The 20,892-nt window shown below is 42.7% G+C and overlaps 1 protein-coding gene across 1 annotated transcript; it reads left to right on the plus strand.

Moving 5' to 3' along the window:
• Window positions 1-18,241: 18,241 nt before the first annotated feature.
• On the plus strand, window positions 18,242-18,631 carry LOC120674717 (glycine-rich cell wall structural protein 2-like). Its single transcript, XM_039955856.1, has one exon. It carries the CDS (start codon window positions 18,242-18,244, stop codon window positions 18,629-18,631), a length of 390 nt encoding a protein of 129 aa, XP_039811790.1.
• The last annotated feature ends 2,261 nt before the right edge of the window (window positions 18,632-20,892 follow it).

The following is a 20,892-nucleotide window of genomic DNA, read 5'->3' on the forward strand; positions in this document are numbered from 1 at the left end:
CCAGGATGGCATTCCCAAATAACTTGCCTGCCAAACTTCACTCTGCACACTAAGGATTGTTTTCACTCTTTGTTTGACATGCACCGGGCAACGATCAGCAAAGAAAAGTGCAGATTTCTGGAGATTAATTCTCTGTCCGAAACCATCACTGTAAGTCTGCAGAACGTCATTTAGTGCTTGCAGGTTCTTTACATCCTCTCTTGTAAAGAAGATACTATCGTCTGCAAAGAGAAGGTGTGATATAGGTGGACCGCTAACTCCATTCTTAATCCCTTTTAAATGCCCCTTTCTTTCTTCCTCCTTTATAAGACAAGACAACCCTTCTGCACATAGAAGAAACAAATATGGACTGATCGGATCACCTTGTCTTAATCCCCTTGATGGTATAAAGGCTTGCGAGAGCTCACCATTTATTCGAACAACATATTTAACATTTGTTACACACCTCATAACAGTAGTGATCCATTTACTCGAGAATCCCAGTTTGGTCATGACTCCTTCTAGATATCTCCATTCAACCCTATCATATGCTTTCATCATATCTATTTTAAGGGCAAAAAAAGGAGTGTTAGATTTTTGCTTTTTAATAGTGTGCATATATTCATAGGCAATTAAAACATTATCTGTAATTAACCGCCCTGGGACAAAAGCACTTTGTTCCTGTGAGATGATAATTGGCATAATAGGCTTTAATCTATTGGCCAACACTTTTGAACCGATTTTATAAAGAACATTGCATAAGCTAATTGGCCGATAGTTAACTAATTTCTCAGGTTTTGATAACTTAGGGATTAAAACAATATTAGTATCACATAGACCATCAGAAATTTGATCACCTTGTAAGAAACCCCTCACAGCAGAGCAGATTTCTTCCTTAAAAAAATCCCAATGGCACTGGTAGAACAGCGCCGGAAATCCATCGGGACCAGGCGCCTTGGTTGGTCCCATTTGGAATAAGGCATCATGAATCTCCTCATCTGAGAAGGGCTTGTCTAAATCCTCATTGGTGATCTGGTTAACCTTGCATGGGATGGTCTCAAGAACAGCATCCATTCGCTGGCATGGCTCACTAGAAAATAAATTCAAGTAGAAGTCATGTGCCATGCGTTTGATTTCTTCTTTATCTTCACATTTTGTTCCATCTTCTTTGAGGAGATAAGATATCCTATTAGTGTTTCTCCTAGTTGTAGCTCTTGCATGGAAGAAGGATGTGTTGCGGTCACCCTCTTTGAGCCATTCCACTCTTGAACGTTGTCGTGCCATGATTTCTTCACACTCAAAAAGCTCACATAGCTTTTTCTCAATCGATCTTTCTTCTTCTGAATAGCCCGATATGGTACTTGAAGATCGAAGAGTTGCCAGTCATTTTTCAAGCTTCTTGATCCTATTCCTGACTGAGCCAAAAGTATGCTTACTCCATTGCTGTAAAGAGCATGCCATTTTCCCCAGATTTGACCAAACTGATTGTATGTTTCTTGGACCTTCAAAACCTTCACTCCAACTCTTCTCTACTACTTCTTTATAATCAAGGCTCTTGCCCACATTGCCTCATATCTGAATGGTCGTGATAAGGATCTATCTTCATTGCATTTTAGTCCCTTACCAACTGAAATCAATATAGCATAGTGATCTGATGAGTAGGTAATAATGTTCTCAACTTGGTACTCAACAAACAGCTCCATAAAAAGTCCATTTGCCACCGCTCTATCAAGTCTAACCTTCACATTCTTATCACCACTTTGCTTATTAGTCCATGTAAACTTTGGTCCTATGAAGCCCAAATCAAGCAGGTTGCAATCTTCAAGACAATCCCTAAAAAGCTCCATTTGTTGTTCTCCCCTTTCCACCCTGCTCATATGTTCATCCCTGCTTAGTACTTCATTAAAATCCCTAGCACACATACATGGACCCGCCCACTGTGATCTGATAAAGCGGAGAAGATCCCAAAGTTTGTAGCGTAATTCGGTTTTGGGCTCACCATACACAAAAGTAGATCTCCATTCCCCCACTGACTCCATTTTTATTATCACGTCAATAACATTTGTAGTATAATGTTTGAGCGACACAGATCACTCTTTAACCCAGAACAGAGCCAAACCTCCACTGTGCCCTTCACTATTCATAGCAAAACATCCATAAAAACCTAAAGACCACAGAAAGTTCCTTACTTTATTGTCCCTCATTTTAGTTTCCGATAAAAACAAGAGGGAGGGACGAAAACGCTTCACTAGAACGCGAAGCTCATGAACTGTCGAGTCTGTCCCGAGGCCTCGACAGTTCCAACATAAGGTGTTCATGGCTGTCGGCGGGGCTGGGATCCAGCCACCGCCGAAACACTTAAAGTTGCAGCTTGCCCTTTCTTCTGCTTCTTTGACATCTCATTTTTTTCCTCCTCAATCAGTCCATCACCATCAAAGTGGTCTAAATCAAACGTTTCTATTGGATGAGCAACCGTAATGGCCAATTCCATGGATTCTACACCTCCTGTATTTTCAATAGCCAAAGTAGAGCATGCTTCATCCTGTGATTTGAGCCCCTTCTTCCTCTTCTTTCCCTGATTTAGCATAGGGGAATCCTGGTTCCCAACTAACAGAATCCTATCACCTTTTAGAATTTTGGGTTCCATTCTAATAATCATATGTTGGCCATCTCCTCTCCCATCCTCGGAGACATAGTTATTCTCATTCTTAGAGCTCATATTTTGTTGTCCTGCAGGGCATGTGTTCTTTTCTTTATAATCTGAGTGTCTACAAGTTGCATTTTCTGACATTGATTTCGACGAGCGTTCTGAATGATTCTTCACTTTGGATCTAGCACTCTGGCCACGTGTCTCATCAAACACCTTCTTCTTTTTTTTCATCTAAAGCTCTTAGATCCACACTGTAGGGAAGCATGCCATTTTCATCCCGTTCAGCAGGAGAGGGACACTCTACAGAAGAATGTCCAATCCTTCCACAAGAATAACAGTAGCTTGGCAATTTTTCGTATCTCACTTCATACCACTCTTTTGCCTGTCTCTTTTTTGAAAAAAATGGACACACCCCTTCGTAAAGGCTTTGTTATGTCAATCTTTACCTTTACTCTAAGGTAAGGTCCCCAAGCTTTGCCTTTGTCATCAACATCAACTTTCTCAAAAACACCTAGCATTCCAGCCAATTCTTCTCCCCAAATTTTATTCATCAGACCAAAGGGAAGATTTAGAATTCTCACCCAAATTGACAAGTGATTGAGATTGATATCTGTCGGCCTCAAATTGGCATCAAAATCCTGAACTAGAACTGCTCGGTTACCCACTGTCCATGGCGAACCATCCAAAACTCGGTCTTTGTCCTGTATTGATGAAAATTCTGCAATAAACAGATTATCCCCTACTGATGTTGCATTCAAACCTTTCGGATTTCCCCACGCAGGCCTCAGCGCAGACATAATTGTTTGGATATGTAAGATTCCCTGCGATAAGACCTTACCAATAATCGCACAGCTCGATGTCGCTAAACCTTCTTCGACATCATCAGCTATCTCCAAAGCATCACTTTCCTCAGCTGTTAATTTCAAACTACCAATCATTTCAGTAACCCTATCTTCTGAAAGGGCATCAAGACTTCTCTCACCTTCCATTTTTTCCCGTCCATCAGAGCACAACAACTGGTCTTTTCCCGCCATTGTTGTCTATTCTGAAGCCCTGCAGGCTGCTTGGGCATAAAAGCTCCTCACCCCCCTTTCGGACCTGCAGATCCGTGCTTCCAACCCCACCACAAGCGCAAGCCAAGGGCGGGCAGTGAAGCTAAAGTTCACCCCTTAGTCGCCCCGAACCGCGAAGGATGGCAGCCAAAGCAACAATGATCTACAATTTCCGGAAAGATTGAGGAGGAGGAGGAGCAAGAGTATTGTTGTGTTCATGTGCTAGTTAATGGGGGCAACTTTCCATAGATGTGACAAATATCTTCTCCCTAACGAAACCTGAGCCAAGCTCAGGCATTTCATTGGGCCACGTCACATGCATATTACAAGCTGTAGGATCTCTTTTGCACGTCTTAGATTTCTCTAACCTGACCCGTGTCCCATTATACGGATCACCGAGGGACATCATGCATGTGCGTGTCGTAGACTCTTCCAGAAAATATGAGCAACATAAGCTGGCCGGTGGGCGCACATACCCGCAGCTCCTTCTCACTGTTTAGCTTTCAGGGAGGCGGATGGACGGCGGTGGGCGTAAAGGCGGCTTGCGTGGCGGGCGCAGAAGCAGGCAGTGGCGGACGACTGGTAGAGATAGCTCGCGGAGGCGGGCGATGACCGGCGACCGGCGGAGATGGCTCGCAGAGGTGGACGGCGCAGAGGAGTGCAGTTGCCAGCGATTGAGGTGGTGGCAGGCGCTAGCACGGAGGTCGGGAGGTGGCACTACTAGAAAACAGGCCTTCAGCACCGGCTGAGAAGGGCCCAAAGTGCCGGTTTCCCAACCGGTGCCCCGCAACCGAGACCATTGGCTTGGGTATAAAACACCAGGTATTTAACCCGATGCCTTAGGCACCCATTGGTACCGGTTGGAAAGTCCAACCGGTACCAAAGAGGCTGCCACGCTGACGCAAGGTGGCAGCCCCTTTGGTACCGGTTGGTCTTTCCAACCGGTACCAATGACCTTTTCTCTTTTTTTTCCCAAATCCAGTTTTGTTTGTTATATTTATTACTATTTATTCTTTTATAATTGCTAAACGCACTCGAGCTCTACAGTACTATACGTTCATTAGTCGTTCGTGTTTGTTTTCAGAGAATATTTGAAACTAACTAAAAGTGAAATGCGAGCATATAATTAAACTAATTAGATGAACTAATATATTTACAAATATACAAACATCAAGGCATCACGTTTAGAAATATTTACAAATGTACAAATCATGTTTGTAGTCCAAATATTGGTCCCCTCAGGAGCTCGATGGAAGTCCTCTATGGATGTGACCGTCGTGGTAGAACTCACCTCTAGGATCTAAGATCTCGTTCAAAATGAATCCGGTGAGCTGCTCGCACACGGCGTTGATCCGATCAGTAGAGTAACATTCATCCCCCATCTGAGACATCTATCATTTAGGAAAAAAAAGGATTAACATCATGTGCGTTAGTATAATAATGAAAATGTACTAGTGAATGGTTTTTACGTACTCTTATGTCCTCATCAGTAGTCTTCCTGTATGGAGTCATGATGTGCAAGTAGTCACATACATAGTATCCGCACCAATTAGTTCCTTGTTTTTGTCTCGCACACTTAAAGAGAAACAAATAAATTACTCAATTTAGAACAATTTGGGATTATATACTTAAGTAGACAAATGTTTGTGAATCAACATACCGGATAATCCATTTTAACATTAAGTTCGGGTCTCCATTGACCACGTCCTTTGTTTTTATTCACAAATATTTTCCACACCCTACGCTCAAAAGTAAGTTTGATATTCAGGAATTGCTATTAACAGAAAAAGGATTTGATTGTGTAAACTGAACTTACCTATTCAAGGGGTCTATGATATGTTGGATTGCGGACTTTGGATTTCTCATTGAGTCAAAGAGTATAAGATTGCCGGTCTCTATGGAAAGTATGAGTAAAATCCAATGATAACTGCAGATATAGATAGGATATATACATACATGCATTAGACGACTTAGTATTTATTTAGTAATATAACAGAGGATTGAGTCGACCAAGACTTACCCAAAGTTGTACGGTATGTATATATAGGATTTGAAATTTTGCCTAGTCAACGAATCATACATGTTTTGGCATGTCTCCTTGTAATTTTGGTTGAGCATTTTCTGGTTGACTAGCAATGGAGACATGAAGCCGATCTGATGGTGCCATCCATGTTTTCAGCTTCTCTGAATCTCCTGTCTAAACGATATAATAGAAATTATATAATGCACACAGATAATTACGTTCTTGTTAACAAAAAGTATTAAGGTAGAGGTAAGTGATACTTACATAACCCAAATGGTAATGATAGATACGTCGAGGGCTTGTCGATGGTAAATGTGATATAAATCTTCAAAGTGCACCCAGAAGTCATCGTCCCCGCGGAAGAAATCATGGTCACGATACTTAACTAAAAATATTTTGCCTTCGTCATTCGACATTCGCAGGTACCATCTATGCAAATTGAACATCTGCGTGCCTAGACTTTTCTCCTCTTCCTCAGTGACAAAAGGTTTTCCATCCTCGAATGGAGTAAGAACGGGAGCGACAGGGATTTCTACTGCCTCATCTTGCCCCATTGCCTGCTCTAGTGTTAATCCAGTTTCTGAAAGAAATATCACTGCCTGTAGGTCCGCCTGTAGTTGTACGTCCGTCGGGTGTAGGACTGGCAACCCTGGCACCCGGAAGGGCTCGACTTCTTTTTGTTGTGTGCCAAGCTGAGGAATGGTCTTGCCACATTTTTTTTTCACATTCCTCACCTTGTGTGCCTTTGTCAGAGTACGATCATAGTCTGAGGGTAAGCTTTTCGGTTTTTGTGGGTTGTCTAGGTTCGCGAGAAGCTTTCTCCCTAATTCTAGATCTACCTTTTCCCCCTGCGGGGGGACTTTAGGCCTCAACTGTTCTTTTATATATCGAGCAGTCTCCTCTTCCAACTCCTCAGCGGTCTTCTCGTAGGTCAATTTTCCTTCGATCGTTTTCGGCTTCTTCTTTGAGGGTCCAGCCGCTGGGAGGGATGCTGTCTTTTTCTTTCCTTTTTCTGGTGCAGGAGGAGTTGGAGTACTCGTGGCCCTTTGCGCCGGCGGAGATGGTGGTGAAGGAGCTGGTTGTGGGGACGGCGGTGAGGGAGGCCGCGGAGATGGGCGATCGGTCTGCACGGGAGCCGTTGTGCTTGCAGTAAGTTTGATGTCAGCCTTGCGCCATAGAACGACCCCGTGAAGTGCGTCTCCCAATGTCTTCTCTCCATCCCCTCCAACGAAGTTGAGCTCAAGATTCTCATTATTTCCATCTATCTGCTCGACTGTGACGGAGGTGTAGCCAGGGGGTATCGGCCTTCCATGAATTGTAGTAGAAGGATTCAGGGGCAGGGCTGACCCGTATGCGACATGAATGGATATATTCCTTGCTCGCACGATGTCGGAATGGTGACATCATCCACTGGATACCTCTGGTCATCTACTGCCGTTGGCTCAATCTGGGGTTGCTGTTCAGCTTGTACATCGGGCGCCGCCGTGGATGCACAGCTGCTGCATCACTGAGAGGCCGGGCTTATCACAACATTCGGGTGCGACCCAGCAGTGCCCCTTTGGCTCAGAGCTATCTGCACTGCCTCATTGACCCTGCCGTCCATCTGAGATTCCAAGGACGCAACCTTCATGTTCATCTCTTCTTGTATGTCACTGAGTTTCTCTTCCTGTTCGGCTTTGCTCTTTCGGTGAGTCTTGTAAGAGGAATCTCCAGCCCAAGCAACTTTCCATGGGACCACGCTGATGCCGCGGGCTCGTCCAGGCTATTCCGGATTCTTTAATACCCTTGTCAGCTCATCATTCTCCCTTTGAGGCAGGAATGTTCCTTGTTGGGCCTCATCTATTGCAGCGACTAGATCGCGGGACACTTCTTGCATATGCTCGGTTACGACCAAACTTACATCCAACTGGTTTAGTGTCACGCCATTAGCAAATAGCCACCACTTGGATCTATCCGGCCAATCCCTAGTCGTTGGCCTGATGCCTCTATCTATAAGGTCCTGCTCCATCTTCTGCCATTTTTAACTGACTTCTTGTACTCGGCAGCCCCAAGGTGGTGGCTATACTTCTTATTTGCTGCATTCACCTTGGTCTATTCGGATTTTTCTTGGGCTTCCTCTGATAGTTTGTATTGTTTGAACTCCTCCCAGTATGGTTTAACCTGAGGAAGATCGTCCCAGTTCGGCTCTTTATCCTTCTTGATGTAATTGATGTACAACTTCTTCTTGAAAGTTGCAAAGGCAAGGGCCATCTTTTTCAAGGAACATTTTTTCACAAGTTCTTGGTCAACTCCTTCAGGAAGAGTGAACATATCCTTGAGTTCTTCCCATAGCATTTCCTTCTGATGTGCAGGCACGGTGTGTTGCTGTTCTTTGGGTTTGCTCGTTTTCCATAGTCTTGTGGTGATCGGAATTCTTGCCCGAACAATAACCCCACATTGGTTGACAAATTTTGTGCTAGCAGCCTCTGGAGCACTTGGACAGCCCTCTGCGTCCACTTCTGTGATGACCTGTCTTCCCTCCATTTTCTTGGTTGGCCGGCGTCTCCCTTTTGACTAGCTCAACGAAGTCGATGCGAAGGTCGACTAAATTACAGAAAAGATATGTTAATCGCAAAACTAATCTACCGAAGTCACCATGCATATAGTTTTAAGATTCGTACTAGAACATGCTGCTGTTGATTGGGCGGCGGCGCAAAGTCATCATCTTCTTCATCGGCATCTCTAGACATATTCAGGAATGAATTAGCTGTCCGAGCATCTTCTTCAGCGATTGGCTGTGGTGTTGGCCCTCGTATCTTTGTTTATTGCGTCCAACATGTATTGCCTGGCGGCCTCGTCATCACCGAAGGGGTTCATCCTTAACTGAAACCGTAAAAATGTGTTAGAGTTTGTGTCCATCCTTAAATGAAGCAGGAGAATTCAATTCTTTGAACGAATATGCGTGTTTGAAAGAGAGAGAGAGAGAGTGTGTGTGTGTGAGAGAGAGTGTGTGTGTATGTTAGAGGTAGAGAGAGTGTGTGTGTTTGTGAGTGTAAGTGAGTGAGTGTGTGTGAGTGTGTGTGTGTGTGTGAGAGAGAGAGTGAGAGTGTGTGTGTATGTTAGAGGGAGAGAGTGTGTGTGTGTGTTAGTCAGTGTGTGTGTGTTTGTGTGTTAGTGGGATAGATATATATATATATAGAGAGAGAGTTAGTGTGTGTGTGAGTCAGTGTGAGTGTGTGTGAGTGTGTGAGTGAGTGTGTGTGTGTGAGAGAGAGTGTGTGTGTGAGAGAGAGTGTGAGAGTGTGTGTGTGTATGTTAGAGGGAGGGAGAGAGAGAGAGTGTGTGTGTGTTAGAGGGACAGAGAAAGAGAGAGAGAGAGAGTTAGTGAGTGTGTGTGTGAGTCAGTGTGTGTGTGTTAGTGGGACAGAGAAAGAGAGAGAGAGATAGTGTGTGTGAGTGAGTGTGAGTGTGTGTGAGTGTGTGTGTGTGTGCGTGTGTGTGAGCGAGAGACCGAGCGTTGGTGAGGAGACAGTGAGAGAGCGTCGGTGGGAAGACAGCGAGAGAGCGTCGGTGACAAGGAGACAACGAGAGTTAGCGAGAGACCGATCCCCATTAAGAAGTCGTTAAGAAGGAGAGAACGTCGTGTTTGATTTCATAATTAAGAATGAAGAATTCATAATACATAAATACATGAGTTACAGAAATACACGAGTTACATAATAAATACATGAGTTACATGATAAATACATGAGTTATAGAAATACATGATAAATACATAAATACAAGCATTATTCACTCTCTATTTAAATACATGATTAAATAAAGTCTCTCTAATAACTAAATTCTATAACTAAATTATACACTATATATAATGAAAACATTGTACACTATACATAAGACTAATAATAGAAATTCTCTCTAATAACTAAATTCTACACTTGTTCCTCCTATTTTTAAAACTCATAAGAAGAACAATTTTAGAACTTAGTATAAAATAAAAAAACTATATGTTACTCCTATTTTTAAAACTAGCTACACAAGGTTTAAAAACATACTCATAACATCATCATGTAGAGCTACTCACAAGGAAAATAACAAAATTAGTTTTGCATTTTTCTGATTTTTCTACAAATTCTTATGAATTTCCAAAGTTCACTAAGAAAAAAAATAGAAAAGGGATCGTTTCTTTTACAGAAAAGACCCTGGAAACATTTAAATCTTTGCAAATGGGTCCCTGACTCAAAGGGGAAGAAGAACAGGGGAAGGGCCGGCCGTGTTCCGGCGAGATAGCTCGCCGGCGGCGAGGGCCGAGGGGCTAGGGAGGATCAGGAGCTCAAGGCGCAACTATAGAGGGGTTTGGTGGGGCGAGGAGTGGTCGGAGGAGGCTTGTCGGCGATGGACAGAGCGCGGTGGCAAAGATGCTCATCGATGGCGATGCTCCGGCGGTCAAAGGCAGGAAAGGAGTGGCCGATGAGCTGCGCTGTAGCTAGGCGGAGCTACTAGTGAGCTTGGGAGGGGCGGAGCAGCACTGGGGCGGTGGGTCCACAGAGAGCAGAAGCTCGCCGGAGATGAAGTAAGGGGAGGCAAAATAGAGGCGGGCTCAGCACAAGTGGTGGGGAAGCACGATCGAGGGGCTCGCCAGCGACCGATTTGAGACGAGAGCTAGGGCAGCGGTCGGGAGGGGGCTGGCCACGGAGCAGTGGTGGAGGCGGTCCGGCAGCTCGGCTACCGGCGACGGGGTGGTCTATGGAGGTCAAAGAAGGGGTCGGGGAGGATGAGGAGGGTGTAGGGTCGCTCACTGATACCGGCGGATGATGAGCAGAGGGAGGGGATCGACGGCGGCCGGAGCTCTGAGCGAAGCTCCAATGGTGGCCGGCGGAGGATGACCGGGCGCGGAGGGGGCGGCGGCGGAGGTCGACGATCGGGCGTGGAGAGGGCAGTGGCGGAGCTCGACGATCGGGCGCGGTGAGGGCGGCGGCGAGGTCGACGATCGGGCATGGAGGAAAAGTGAAGGAAGAAGAACAGGGGTATGCCTTGAATACGCCGACCCCTTTGGTACCGAGTGAAAAATTCACCCGGTACCTAAGGAGGCCTAAGGCACCGGTTGGTAACCAAAAATCGTTGCCTAAGCATTATGAAATATCTGTACTTTAAGTCTTTTGCCGCCAACCATTTCGGAAACACCGTGTAACGCAGTGGTAACCATATCTATTCTAATCGCCGAGGCCCGGGTTCGACTCCCCCGTGCCCCTTTTTTTCACCAAGTCTTTGGTACCGGTTGAAGGTTTCAACCGGTACCAATATATTATTTACAAAATCTAATAATTAAATAGTAAATTATTTAATTGCATAATAAATCATTTTAATTGCATAATAAATCATAATAAATTATTTAAATGCATAATAAATCATTTAAATGCACAATAATTCTACTTATTACCTAATAAATTATTTAAATGCATAATAAATCTGATAATAGCATAATAAATCATTTCAATGCACAGTAATTCGAATAATTGCATAATAAATCATTTCAATGCACCAGTAATTCTATTTATTACTTAATAAAACCTTTAAATGCCTAATAAATCTGATAATTCCATAATAAATTGGATAATTGCATAATAAATCATTTCAATGCACAGTAATTCTATTTATTACCTAATAAATCCTTTAAATGCCTAATAAATTTGATAATTGCATAATAAATTATTTAAATGCATAATAAATCATTAAAGTGCATAATAAATCGAATAATTGCATATTAAATATGATTATTGACCAATAAATCAGGTCATTGCATAACAAATCTATTAATGTTCACGAAAAATATTACAAGACATAATTATTCAACTAATGGAATATTAGCAATGGTTCGCTTTACAATCGTCCCTTCATTGTGATCATGGCGTGTGTAGGGAGCCTCCTCTTCGGCTAAAAGAATACTTGTGTCAACCTCCAGTGCGAACGGAGTCATATCTTCAACCTTGTTGTATTCTTCTTCATCTGTGACGTCGTCGACTCCCACAATTTTCCTTTTGCCTGCCAGAACTATGTGGCGCTTTGGCTCATCCCCCGCACCTAGAAAACTTGATTTATTTCTTGACTTGTCCTTTCTCGATTTGCTAGACATGTCCTGCACATAGAAAACTTGAGTGACATCTTTAGCTAGTACGAATGGTTCGTCTCGATAGCCAAGCTCTTTGAGGTCTACCGTTGTCATTCCGTACTTGTCGATATTGACACCTTTTCCTGTCAGTTTAACCCATTGGCAACGAAATAGAGGGATCTTCAGCGGCCCATAGTCAAGTTCGCAGATCTCTTCAATATAACCAAAATATGAGTTCGTTTGGCCACTAGAGTCAGTGGCATCAATACGAACACCACTATTTTGATTGGTGCTCTTGTTATCTTGGGCTCTTGTATAAAATGTGTAACTATTAATTTCATATCCTTGGTACATCAGGATTGAATTTGCCGGACCCCTGGCCAGCCAAGCTAGCTGCTCATGAATTTGATCGTTGGCCATGACTTCCTTCTGCAACCAGGTGGCGAATGTATCGTTATGATGTTTTGTAATCCATGTCTCAGACTTGAAAGGGTACATGCTTCACACAATTTGCATATGCTCCTCCATATATGGAGCCACCAAGGCTGATTGTTGCAGAACTGTGAGATGTGCTTTGCTCAACGTAGCATGATCTGTGGTATTTACTGATTTTCTTCCAAGTGTGCCCTTTCCAATCAGCCACCCCTCATGACGTGATACTGGAATCCCAATTGGGCAGAGTTCTTCCACATAGTCAACACAAAACTCAATGACCTCCTCTGTGACATAACCCTTCGCAATGCTTCCTTCTGGACGAGCCCGATTACGAACGTATTTCTTTAGGAAAACAAAGTATTGTTCAAAAGGGAACATATTATGAAGGAACACAGGACCGAGAATACCAATCTCTTTGACTAGGTGAACTAGAAGATACATCATAATATTGAAAAATGATGGAGGAAATATCATCTCAAGACTGACTAAAATTTGGACAACATTCTCTTGTAGCCTGCTTAAACTTGATGGATCGATTGCCTTCTGAGAAATTGTGTTGAGAAAGGCGCATAGCTTTATGATTGTTGCTCGAACATTAGCTGGTAGAATACCTCTAAGTGCAACTGGAATCAATTGCGTCATCAACACATGATAGTCATGGGACTTTATGTTTGCGAATATCTTCTCTTTCAAGTTCAGTAGGCTATTTATATTTGAAGAGTAGCCTGATGGGACCTTGATACTGTTCAAACAGTCGAACATACTTTGCTTCTCTTCCTTACTAAGAGTGTAGCACGCAGGACCTAGGTAATGATGTCCTTTATCCCTTTTTTCTGGATGTAGGGCGGCCCGTTGTTTCATACGTTGAAGATCTTGCCGCACTTCCAATGTATTCTTTGGCTTACCGTAGACACCAAGGAAGCCTAGAAGGTTCACACAAAGATTCTTTGTTAGGTGCATCACATCAATTGCGTGACGGACGTCTAAAACTTCCCAATAAGGTAACTCCCAAAAAATACTCTTCTTCTTCCACATAGGTGCATGTCCGTCATCACTCTGCACTGATCTGCTGCCGAGTCCTTTTCCGAATACTACTTTTATATCTTTGACCATTTCAAACACCATTTTCCCACAATGGCGCCTAGGCTTGGTACAATAATATGCCTTTCCATCGTAGTGAGCATGCCTCCTCCTTAATGGGTGCTTGATCGGAAGAAATCGACGATGACCCATATACACGATCTTCCTACAGTGCTTGAGGTATGTGCTGTCGGTTTCTTCTAAACAATGAGTGCATGCCCTATAACTCTTATTGGAATGTCCGGAGAGGTTGCTTAGTGCTGGTCAATCGTTGGTGGTTACGAAAAGCAATGCACGAAGGTTAAAATGTTCCTCTGTGTGCGCATCCCACATACGAACACCCTCCTCTTTCCACAACAATAGAAGATCCTCAAACAGTGGTTTCAGATACACATCTATATCGTTACCGGGTTGCTTCGGGCCGGGGATAAGCACCGGCATCATAATGAATTTCCGCTTCATACACAACTAGGGAGGAAGGTTGTATATACAGAGTGTCATAGGCAAGGTACTATGGCCACTGCTCTGCTCACCGAAAGGATTCATGCCATCCGTACTTAAGCCGAACCTTATGTTCCTCGCATCATTTGCAAATGTTGGGAATATTCTGTCCACTTTTCTCCACTGCGACCCATCAAGCCATCCCACATATTGTCTTGCTTACGTTCTTCTTTATGCCAACGCATCAATTTAGCATTTGTTTTGTTCATGAACAAATGTTTCAGACGTGGTATTAGAGGGAAATACCACATCACCTTGGCAGGCACCCTCTTCTTGACACGCATCCCCTCAACGTCGCCTGGATCATCTCGAGGGATCTTATACCGGCATGCATTGCATACAGGGCATGAATCCAAATTTTCATACTCACCTCGATATAGGATGTAGTCATTAGGACAAGCATGTATCTTCTGTGCCTCTAATCCTAAAGGACAAATAATTTTTTTGCCTCGTATGTTGTCTCCGGCAAGGTGTTACCCTCAGGGAGTAAGTTTTTTATAAGTTTCAGCAACTCCTCGAATCCCTTATCAGACAAACCATTTGATGCCTTCCATTGCAGCAATTCCAATATGGTACCCAATTTCTTTTGGCCTTGTTTGCAATCTGGGTACAATAATGTTCTGTAGTCCTCCAACATACGCTTCAGATCTCTCGATTTCTTTTCTGTTTCGCAAACTTCCTCAGCTTCGCGCAGCATCTGACCAAGATCATCTTCTACAACGTATCCTTCAGTATCTTCTTCAGGCTCATCCATTGCAGTGTCATTGAAAAAGGCATCATAATTGGCTGCAAAGTCAGGAATCCTGTCATCTTCTTCTACATTATTATCTAGCATACTTCCTCTTTCTCCATGCTTGGTCCAAACATAGTAGTTCGGCATGAAATCACTATTGAACAAGTGACTATGGATGGTTCTTGATGATGAGTAATCCTTCTCATTCTTACAGAATTTGCATGGACAACGAACGAAACCGCCATACTTGTGTTTCTCGGCCGCTTCTATGAATTCATGCACGTCATCAATGAATTCCTTTGAATGCCGGTCGGCCATGTACATCCAATGCCGACTCATCTGGGTCCACAATATATTTATATACATCATTGTAGTGTACAAATAGTTCATTCATACTACCAATTTATAACTAACATTGAATACGCTATTAATAAAACTTAACTACAAAATTATAACAATGCATATGGCCTTCTGACTGCATGACTGTGTAAAAACTTTGTTTATCTATATGGAACTTTATACTTTTGTACAAGAAACGACGCATGTGGCCTTCTGGCTACATGACTGGGTAAAAAACTTTATTTCTATATATGGACCCTGGTTTGTTTGCCTAGAGCCTTGAGGATTTGGGATCATCGTTTGTGCAATGATTCTCTTTGGCACGGTAATTCTGGCTGTATTAATGGCACTGACATGATAATGTTTTTTTCTTGTAGACGCGCACACTACAGCGCAGCAGCGGTAGGCCTAGCTGAGCTGCGGGTCTCGAATTGGCGCAGCATGCATCTCGAATGTGGAATCTTGTAAAGTTTTGGAATTTTGAAGGGAACTAAATAAAGCCCCCTTGCATATGTAATTGATAATATTTCCATACAAAATTTGAATTCAAATATATAATTGATAATGCATATAACTATAATAAATAGATACTATTCACTTATCAAATAAATTGATAAAATATATAAATGCAATTATTTGATAGTATTCACATATCAAATAAATTAATAACGCATATAACTACAATAAGATGCTACAACTAAAAATAATTATCACATGTATAAACTAAATTAAGTGATAACTGCTTCTAAAAACCAATTGCTAAGTTATGGAGAAAAATAACTAACCTTTTTTGAAAAAAAAAACAAAAATCCGCCTCCCCTCCCCTCACTCAGCTGCCATGAACAGTGAGTTCACGGCAGCTTGGAGGGGGGAGGGGTTGGGGTATTTATAGGTGTGGGCCAAAGGCACCGGTTGGTGCTCAACAACAGGTGCCAAACAATAGGCATAGGCACCGGTTGAAGTTACCAACCGGTGCCTTTGTGGTGAGCACGTGGCGGCACTGGGTCATGGCAAAACCCGGTGCCATTGTCCGCTCTTTAGGCACCGGTTGGTGCCACCAACCGGTACCTATTTCTCCTTGTTCTTTTGGTACCGGTTGGTGGTACTAACCGGTGCCTATACTGGGGTTTTGGTATCGGGTGATGCTTTAACCCGGTACCAAACCCTTTACCTTTGATCGCTGCTGGCCAAAGGTACCAGCTGCTTTTGCAGCCGGTACAGATGCGTGGCATGAGTACCGGTTGTAACAACAGCTGGTACTTTTGGCCAGGACCTTTGACCCGTTTTCTAGTAGTGTGGGCGCGGAGTAGCGCGACGACCGGTGTGGAGGTGTGCGCTGGCGCAGAGGCTTGCTCTGAGGAGGTTGGTGATGGGTGTCGAGGTGAATTAGGACGATGGATGGACGGGGGAATCAAAAATCTTCACAAATGTAGTGAGCAAATGAGCAAGAACTTCCCCCTCCCGGGTCAAGAACAGTAAGAACAAGTGAGCTGAATGGCTCAGACGGGGGAGGGAGAAGAGGATAAGGGGGCCAAGGAGTTTTGTCCCCGTTGAAGGCACCAACCGGAACAGAAGGCCCCCTTTTGTCCTGGTTGGTGGCTCCAACCGGGACAAAAAGAGGGCCTTTGGTCCCGGTTGATGCCACCAACCGGGACAAAAGGCCCCTGTTCCCCCTGCCCGCCCGGCTAGCCGTTGGATCTGGGACAAAAGTCATCTTTAGTCGCGGGCCAAAGGTAGCCGGGACAAATGGTCTGTATCAAAGTCATGTTCTGTAGTAGTGAAAACCTCCAAGTCACCTGCTATGGTGAAAAAAATACATCACCGTGGAGTATATATGATTGTATATGCATATGTGTGACAAATTTGTGCATCTGTCTCACGTTTTGCAACTTGTTGGACTAAAATGATACAACCATACAAGTTGTAGATTGGTGCAAAATACTCTTTTTCTGGTATATCTTTTAGTTCTTGGTACTTTTTTCTTGTAAATATCTTCTCTTTAATTTAAAGGGTAATAGTAATACAATGCGCCATCTACAATGTCAAAGCCTCAAAGGCGGATCACAAGGAAATATATTAATTCGTGCGGATCAGGAGACCTCTTGAAAGAAACAAATAGCACGTAATCAATCAAGCTTCTTCAATGGCGGACCTGGTCAAATAACCAAAATTTAAAGACCTAGGTAGCACTTCATTCTATCATTTTTTTATGGTAGACGCACTCTTCTTGCGCTAATTTGTCAGCTAGGAAGTCGCAGCCTCCAAGGTCGAAGCATTGGATCTAGTAGACTGAAAAAATGCATTATGTATTTCCACGAAGATGCTGCTTGTTTCTGTCAGCATTTACTTTCTTTGTTCGCGGATTCTATTCGAATTTATTTGAAAATGTTAATTAATATATCCAGAGGTTTGTTGAGTATTCTATTCGTACTTATATGAAAAAATGTTGATCAAATCTACAGGAGGTGCGTGCACTATGTGTGAATACATTTTAAATTTAAGCAGCAGTATCTTTCTGTTTTCACTGAAGAATTTACTAATTATTTTCATCTACAGCATGATGCTGCAGATACTATAATTAATAGTAATGCATCACTGATGAATTCAATTAACCTGTACTCTCTCACCATATTTCAATTTTTTAATATGATGTTTGGTGGAGTCAAGTTTTTTTTTGAGGGAAAACTTTGGGGAGTTCCCCACATCAAATGTATTAAAAAATAAACTGTACAGGAACTGGATAGAAAATATGTTTTTGCCACCCCGGGCATTTTTATTTTTCGTATATTCCTGAAAAATGCATAAGCCCATGTCGGTAAGACACTGCGCTACTGCCGACGTCAAAGCCTCAACGAAATGTATTCACTTAGATCATTGGAACTCTTGGAGGAAACAAGTAGATAATTATTTAAGGGTGTTCAACGGAAGGACCGGGTCAGATAATTATTTGGTTCCACGGAAGTAAAACACCATGAGAGGGTGGGTTGCATTGGGCGGAGTTAATGCTTGCGGATCAATTTAGAATAATTAACCTTCATATCTGCACAGCAGAGGCACGCCATTAAACAGTTTAGAGTGGAATAGTATACATTGTGCAAAGCCTCTACATACTACAGCCCTATATAAAGACACACATATGGAAGCCTCTTCCATAGTATTAGTCTCACAAAGTTCAAAATGGACAGAATTGTATTAGCAGCATTTGGCCTCGTTGTTATCCTGGGCATTGGCCTTATTGACAACAACTGATGCTGATCCTAGATACTCTAGTGTTGCCGGAGGAGGTGAAGGAGGGGGATCCGGTGGTGGGGTTGTGGATGGTGCCGGAGGGGGTTCTGGGGGTGGTGCTGGGTCAGCCGAGATGGGTCAAAATGGGCCATTTGCTCATGCAGTTGCCGGAGGGGGTGGTGGAGGGAGTGGTGGTGGCAAGTACGGTGGGTATGGTTATGGGGGCGGATCTGGTTTGAGCTCTGGTTTCACCCTGAAGAGCGGACCAACTTATAGTGGATATACTGGAGCTGGTGGTAGTGGTGAAGGTGGTGGTGGTGGAAAGGCTGGAGGTGATTATGGTTCTAGTGGCTATGGGACAGGTGGTGGGTCTGGTTCTGGTACTAGCGATGGAGTCAGCTATCAAGTTAGCTCCGCATCTGCAAGTGCTAAGAGCAATGGTGGTGGGCAAGGAATGAGTCAAAATGGTGGGACCGGAGGTGGCCAAGTACGCGGATCCGGATATGGTGATGTAAACCCTTGAAGCTAGCTTGGCATCATTATCTAAAGCTAGGGCCCACCTTTAATTTGTTTGTTCTGCATACATTATTTTCTCTTTATTTTATTGTACCGCTTCAACTTATGCAAGAAATAATAAAGGGCTCCATTCTTGTGTTCAATTTGTTATTGTGGTTTCCATTTGCATTTTGCAATTGATATCAAGATCAATAAATCAATTTCTCTATATTGAAATGTTTATTTAATTTGTGAATTTATGGCGATGTACTGAAACGTTTATAAGTACTACAGTCCAAACTTCATGCAGACAAAACAGCCTGGTCATAAAAATTAGATTTTTATTTAAAACACTACTACACCTGCCCAAAAATATCTGGCAATTAGTTCTTCATTTTCAGTAGCCACAACGTTCAGATTGTCTTCAAAATGATATATAGTGACAATGATTACCATACAACAATCTCTAGGCATGCTCACCACTTATGATCACATTGAGAAGATGCTATGGAAATCTGGAAACAGGGAAGAACAAGTACATGCTAGAAGGGAGACATGCGGTTCGTTGCCTGATGTTGCCAATTAACACATTCTGAGCATATCTTTGACTTCCACCAGTTTCATATATCAATCCATTTGGATATTTACAAATCGGGGTGGTATAAGTCCTTCGACCCACACCCTTTGCACAACATTGGTGTTGTCCTCTCCATTTACACACATCAAGTAAAATGGAGTAGATCCAAGGCTTGGAGCTAAAAAGTAGAACTAGGAATTTCTAGTTCCAGTTCCCCACCATCACAGATCCACAAGCCTGTGGATGTAGAGGAATTTCTAATTTCAAGTCCCCACCTTTACAGATCCACAAGCCAGTCGATTCTCTCTCTTTCTCTTATGCTTTATTGATGATAGGTAACCTGACATGCAATGGCTCTAGGCATAGAGCCAGAAGAAAAGTACAAGTGAATCATATCCACAAAGAGTTTATGGCCATGGGCACATAATTGTCATATAGCCACACTATGCCAACACGGGTGACGAACAAAATGAACTATAGCAATAGTTTTTTAGCTACTATATGGAATACGAGTAGTTGTTAGCGCACTTGACATTAGGATACTATGAGCCTTTAATTTACTTTTCATTTAACTCGATTTATATGCTACCTTTGCTATTCTTTAATGTGCAGCTGGAGAAATTCTGGGCAAGGCAGACAACCACTGCAGTTGGGTACAACTTGTTCTTTTCAACCTGCCTTCGCTTGATCGGTGTTGGTAATCATGCATCATCTGTAATCACTTGCGCCTATATGATGGGCACAAGGAGCCATGGCAGCTTTGAAAAGTATGGATTATTGGTATATCTTTAAAATAAGTATGCATTGCATCTTTCATCCTGCTGCTGCTTCTCAATCTTCACATTTATTTGACCTATTCGTATACTCCCTCCGTCCTCAAATGTTGGTCATTCTAGGATTTTTTCCAACAAATTATGGAGATGGAGAAAAGACTCTCCTACCCTTAATTATTAAGCATTGGGACTCTATTTGAGTAATTAAATATGTGCTAATTAAAACACCATGCTCTTTCCCATGCACCTTCCCCACGTACACCTCCCCTTACATGGTTGCATGCACGTCTTTCTATTGGTAAAGACCAGAAAATGATGTACAATTAAGATGATTTGATCCACTCTCAACCTAGAATGTTTTACATTTGAGTATAAAATTTGAACTCTAAAATGCCCTATATTTCAGGGCGGAGGGAGTAGATACTAAACACATGCACGAATCCGGGGAAACGAACAGCACCCACCAAATCCAGTCTGATAGACCTTGTGGTCCGTGAAGTGCATTTAGTTAACTTGACACTAATTACAGTTCAATAAACTAATCAACCACTTGCTGAAGTTGAAAACCTTTAGTGCATAGGTAGATGACAAATTAGCGTAAGCCAACATTTATTTCTGTTGTTCCTGATAGGGACGTACATAGAAATTAAATAGTAACCCCATGGCTAATGTACCATGCTTGAGAACTGAAAAATCCACCATAAAGACACGCATAATTATAGCTTTTATAATTTGCCCCCTAAAATATACGTTTATCAATTGACATCTCTACCTTCTGATAACAACGTATAATTTTCATCATATTTCTCCAAAGACATAACTGCTGGAAAACATATCTTCCATCCACCATAAAAATCCCGGTAGAATTTAAACTTCATATTAATACCAGTACTCAAATTAGTATTAACAACCAGTACTAAATTGAAAAGTCCTTTATGG

This window comes from Panicum virgatum, chromosome 5N (genome assembly GCF_016808335.1).
Source record: "Panicum virgatum strain AP13 chromosome 5N, P.virgatum_v5, whole genome shotgun sequence".
NCBI classification, from domain to species: domain Eukaryota; kingdom Viridiplantae; phylum Streptophyta; class Magnoliopsida; order Poales; family Poaceae; genus Panicum; species Panicum virgatum.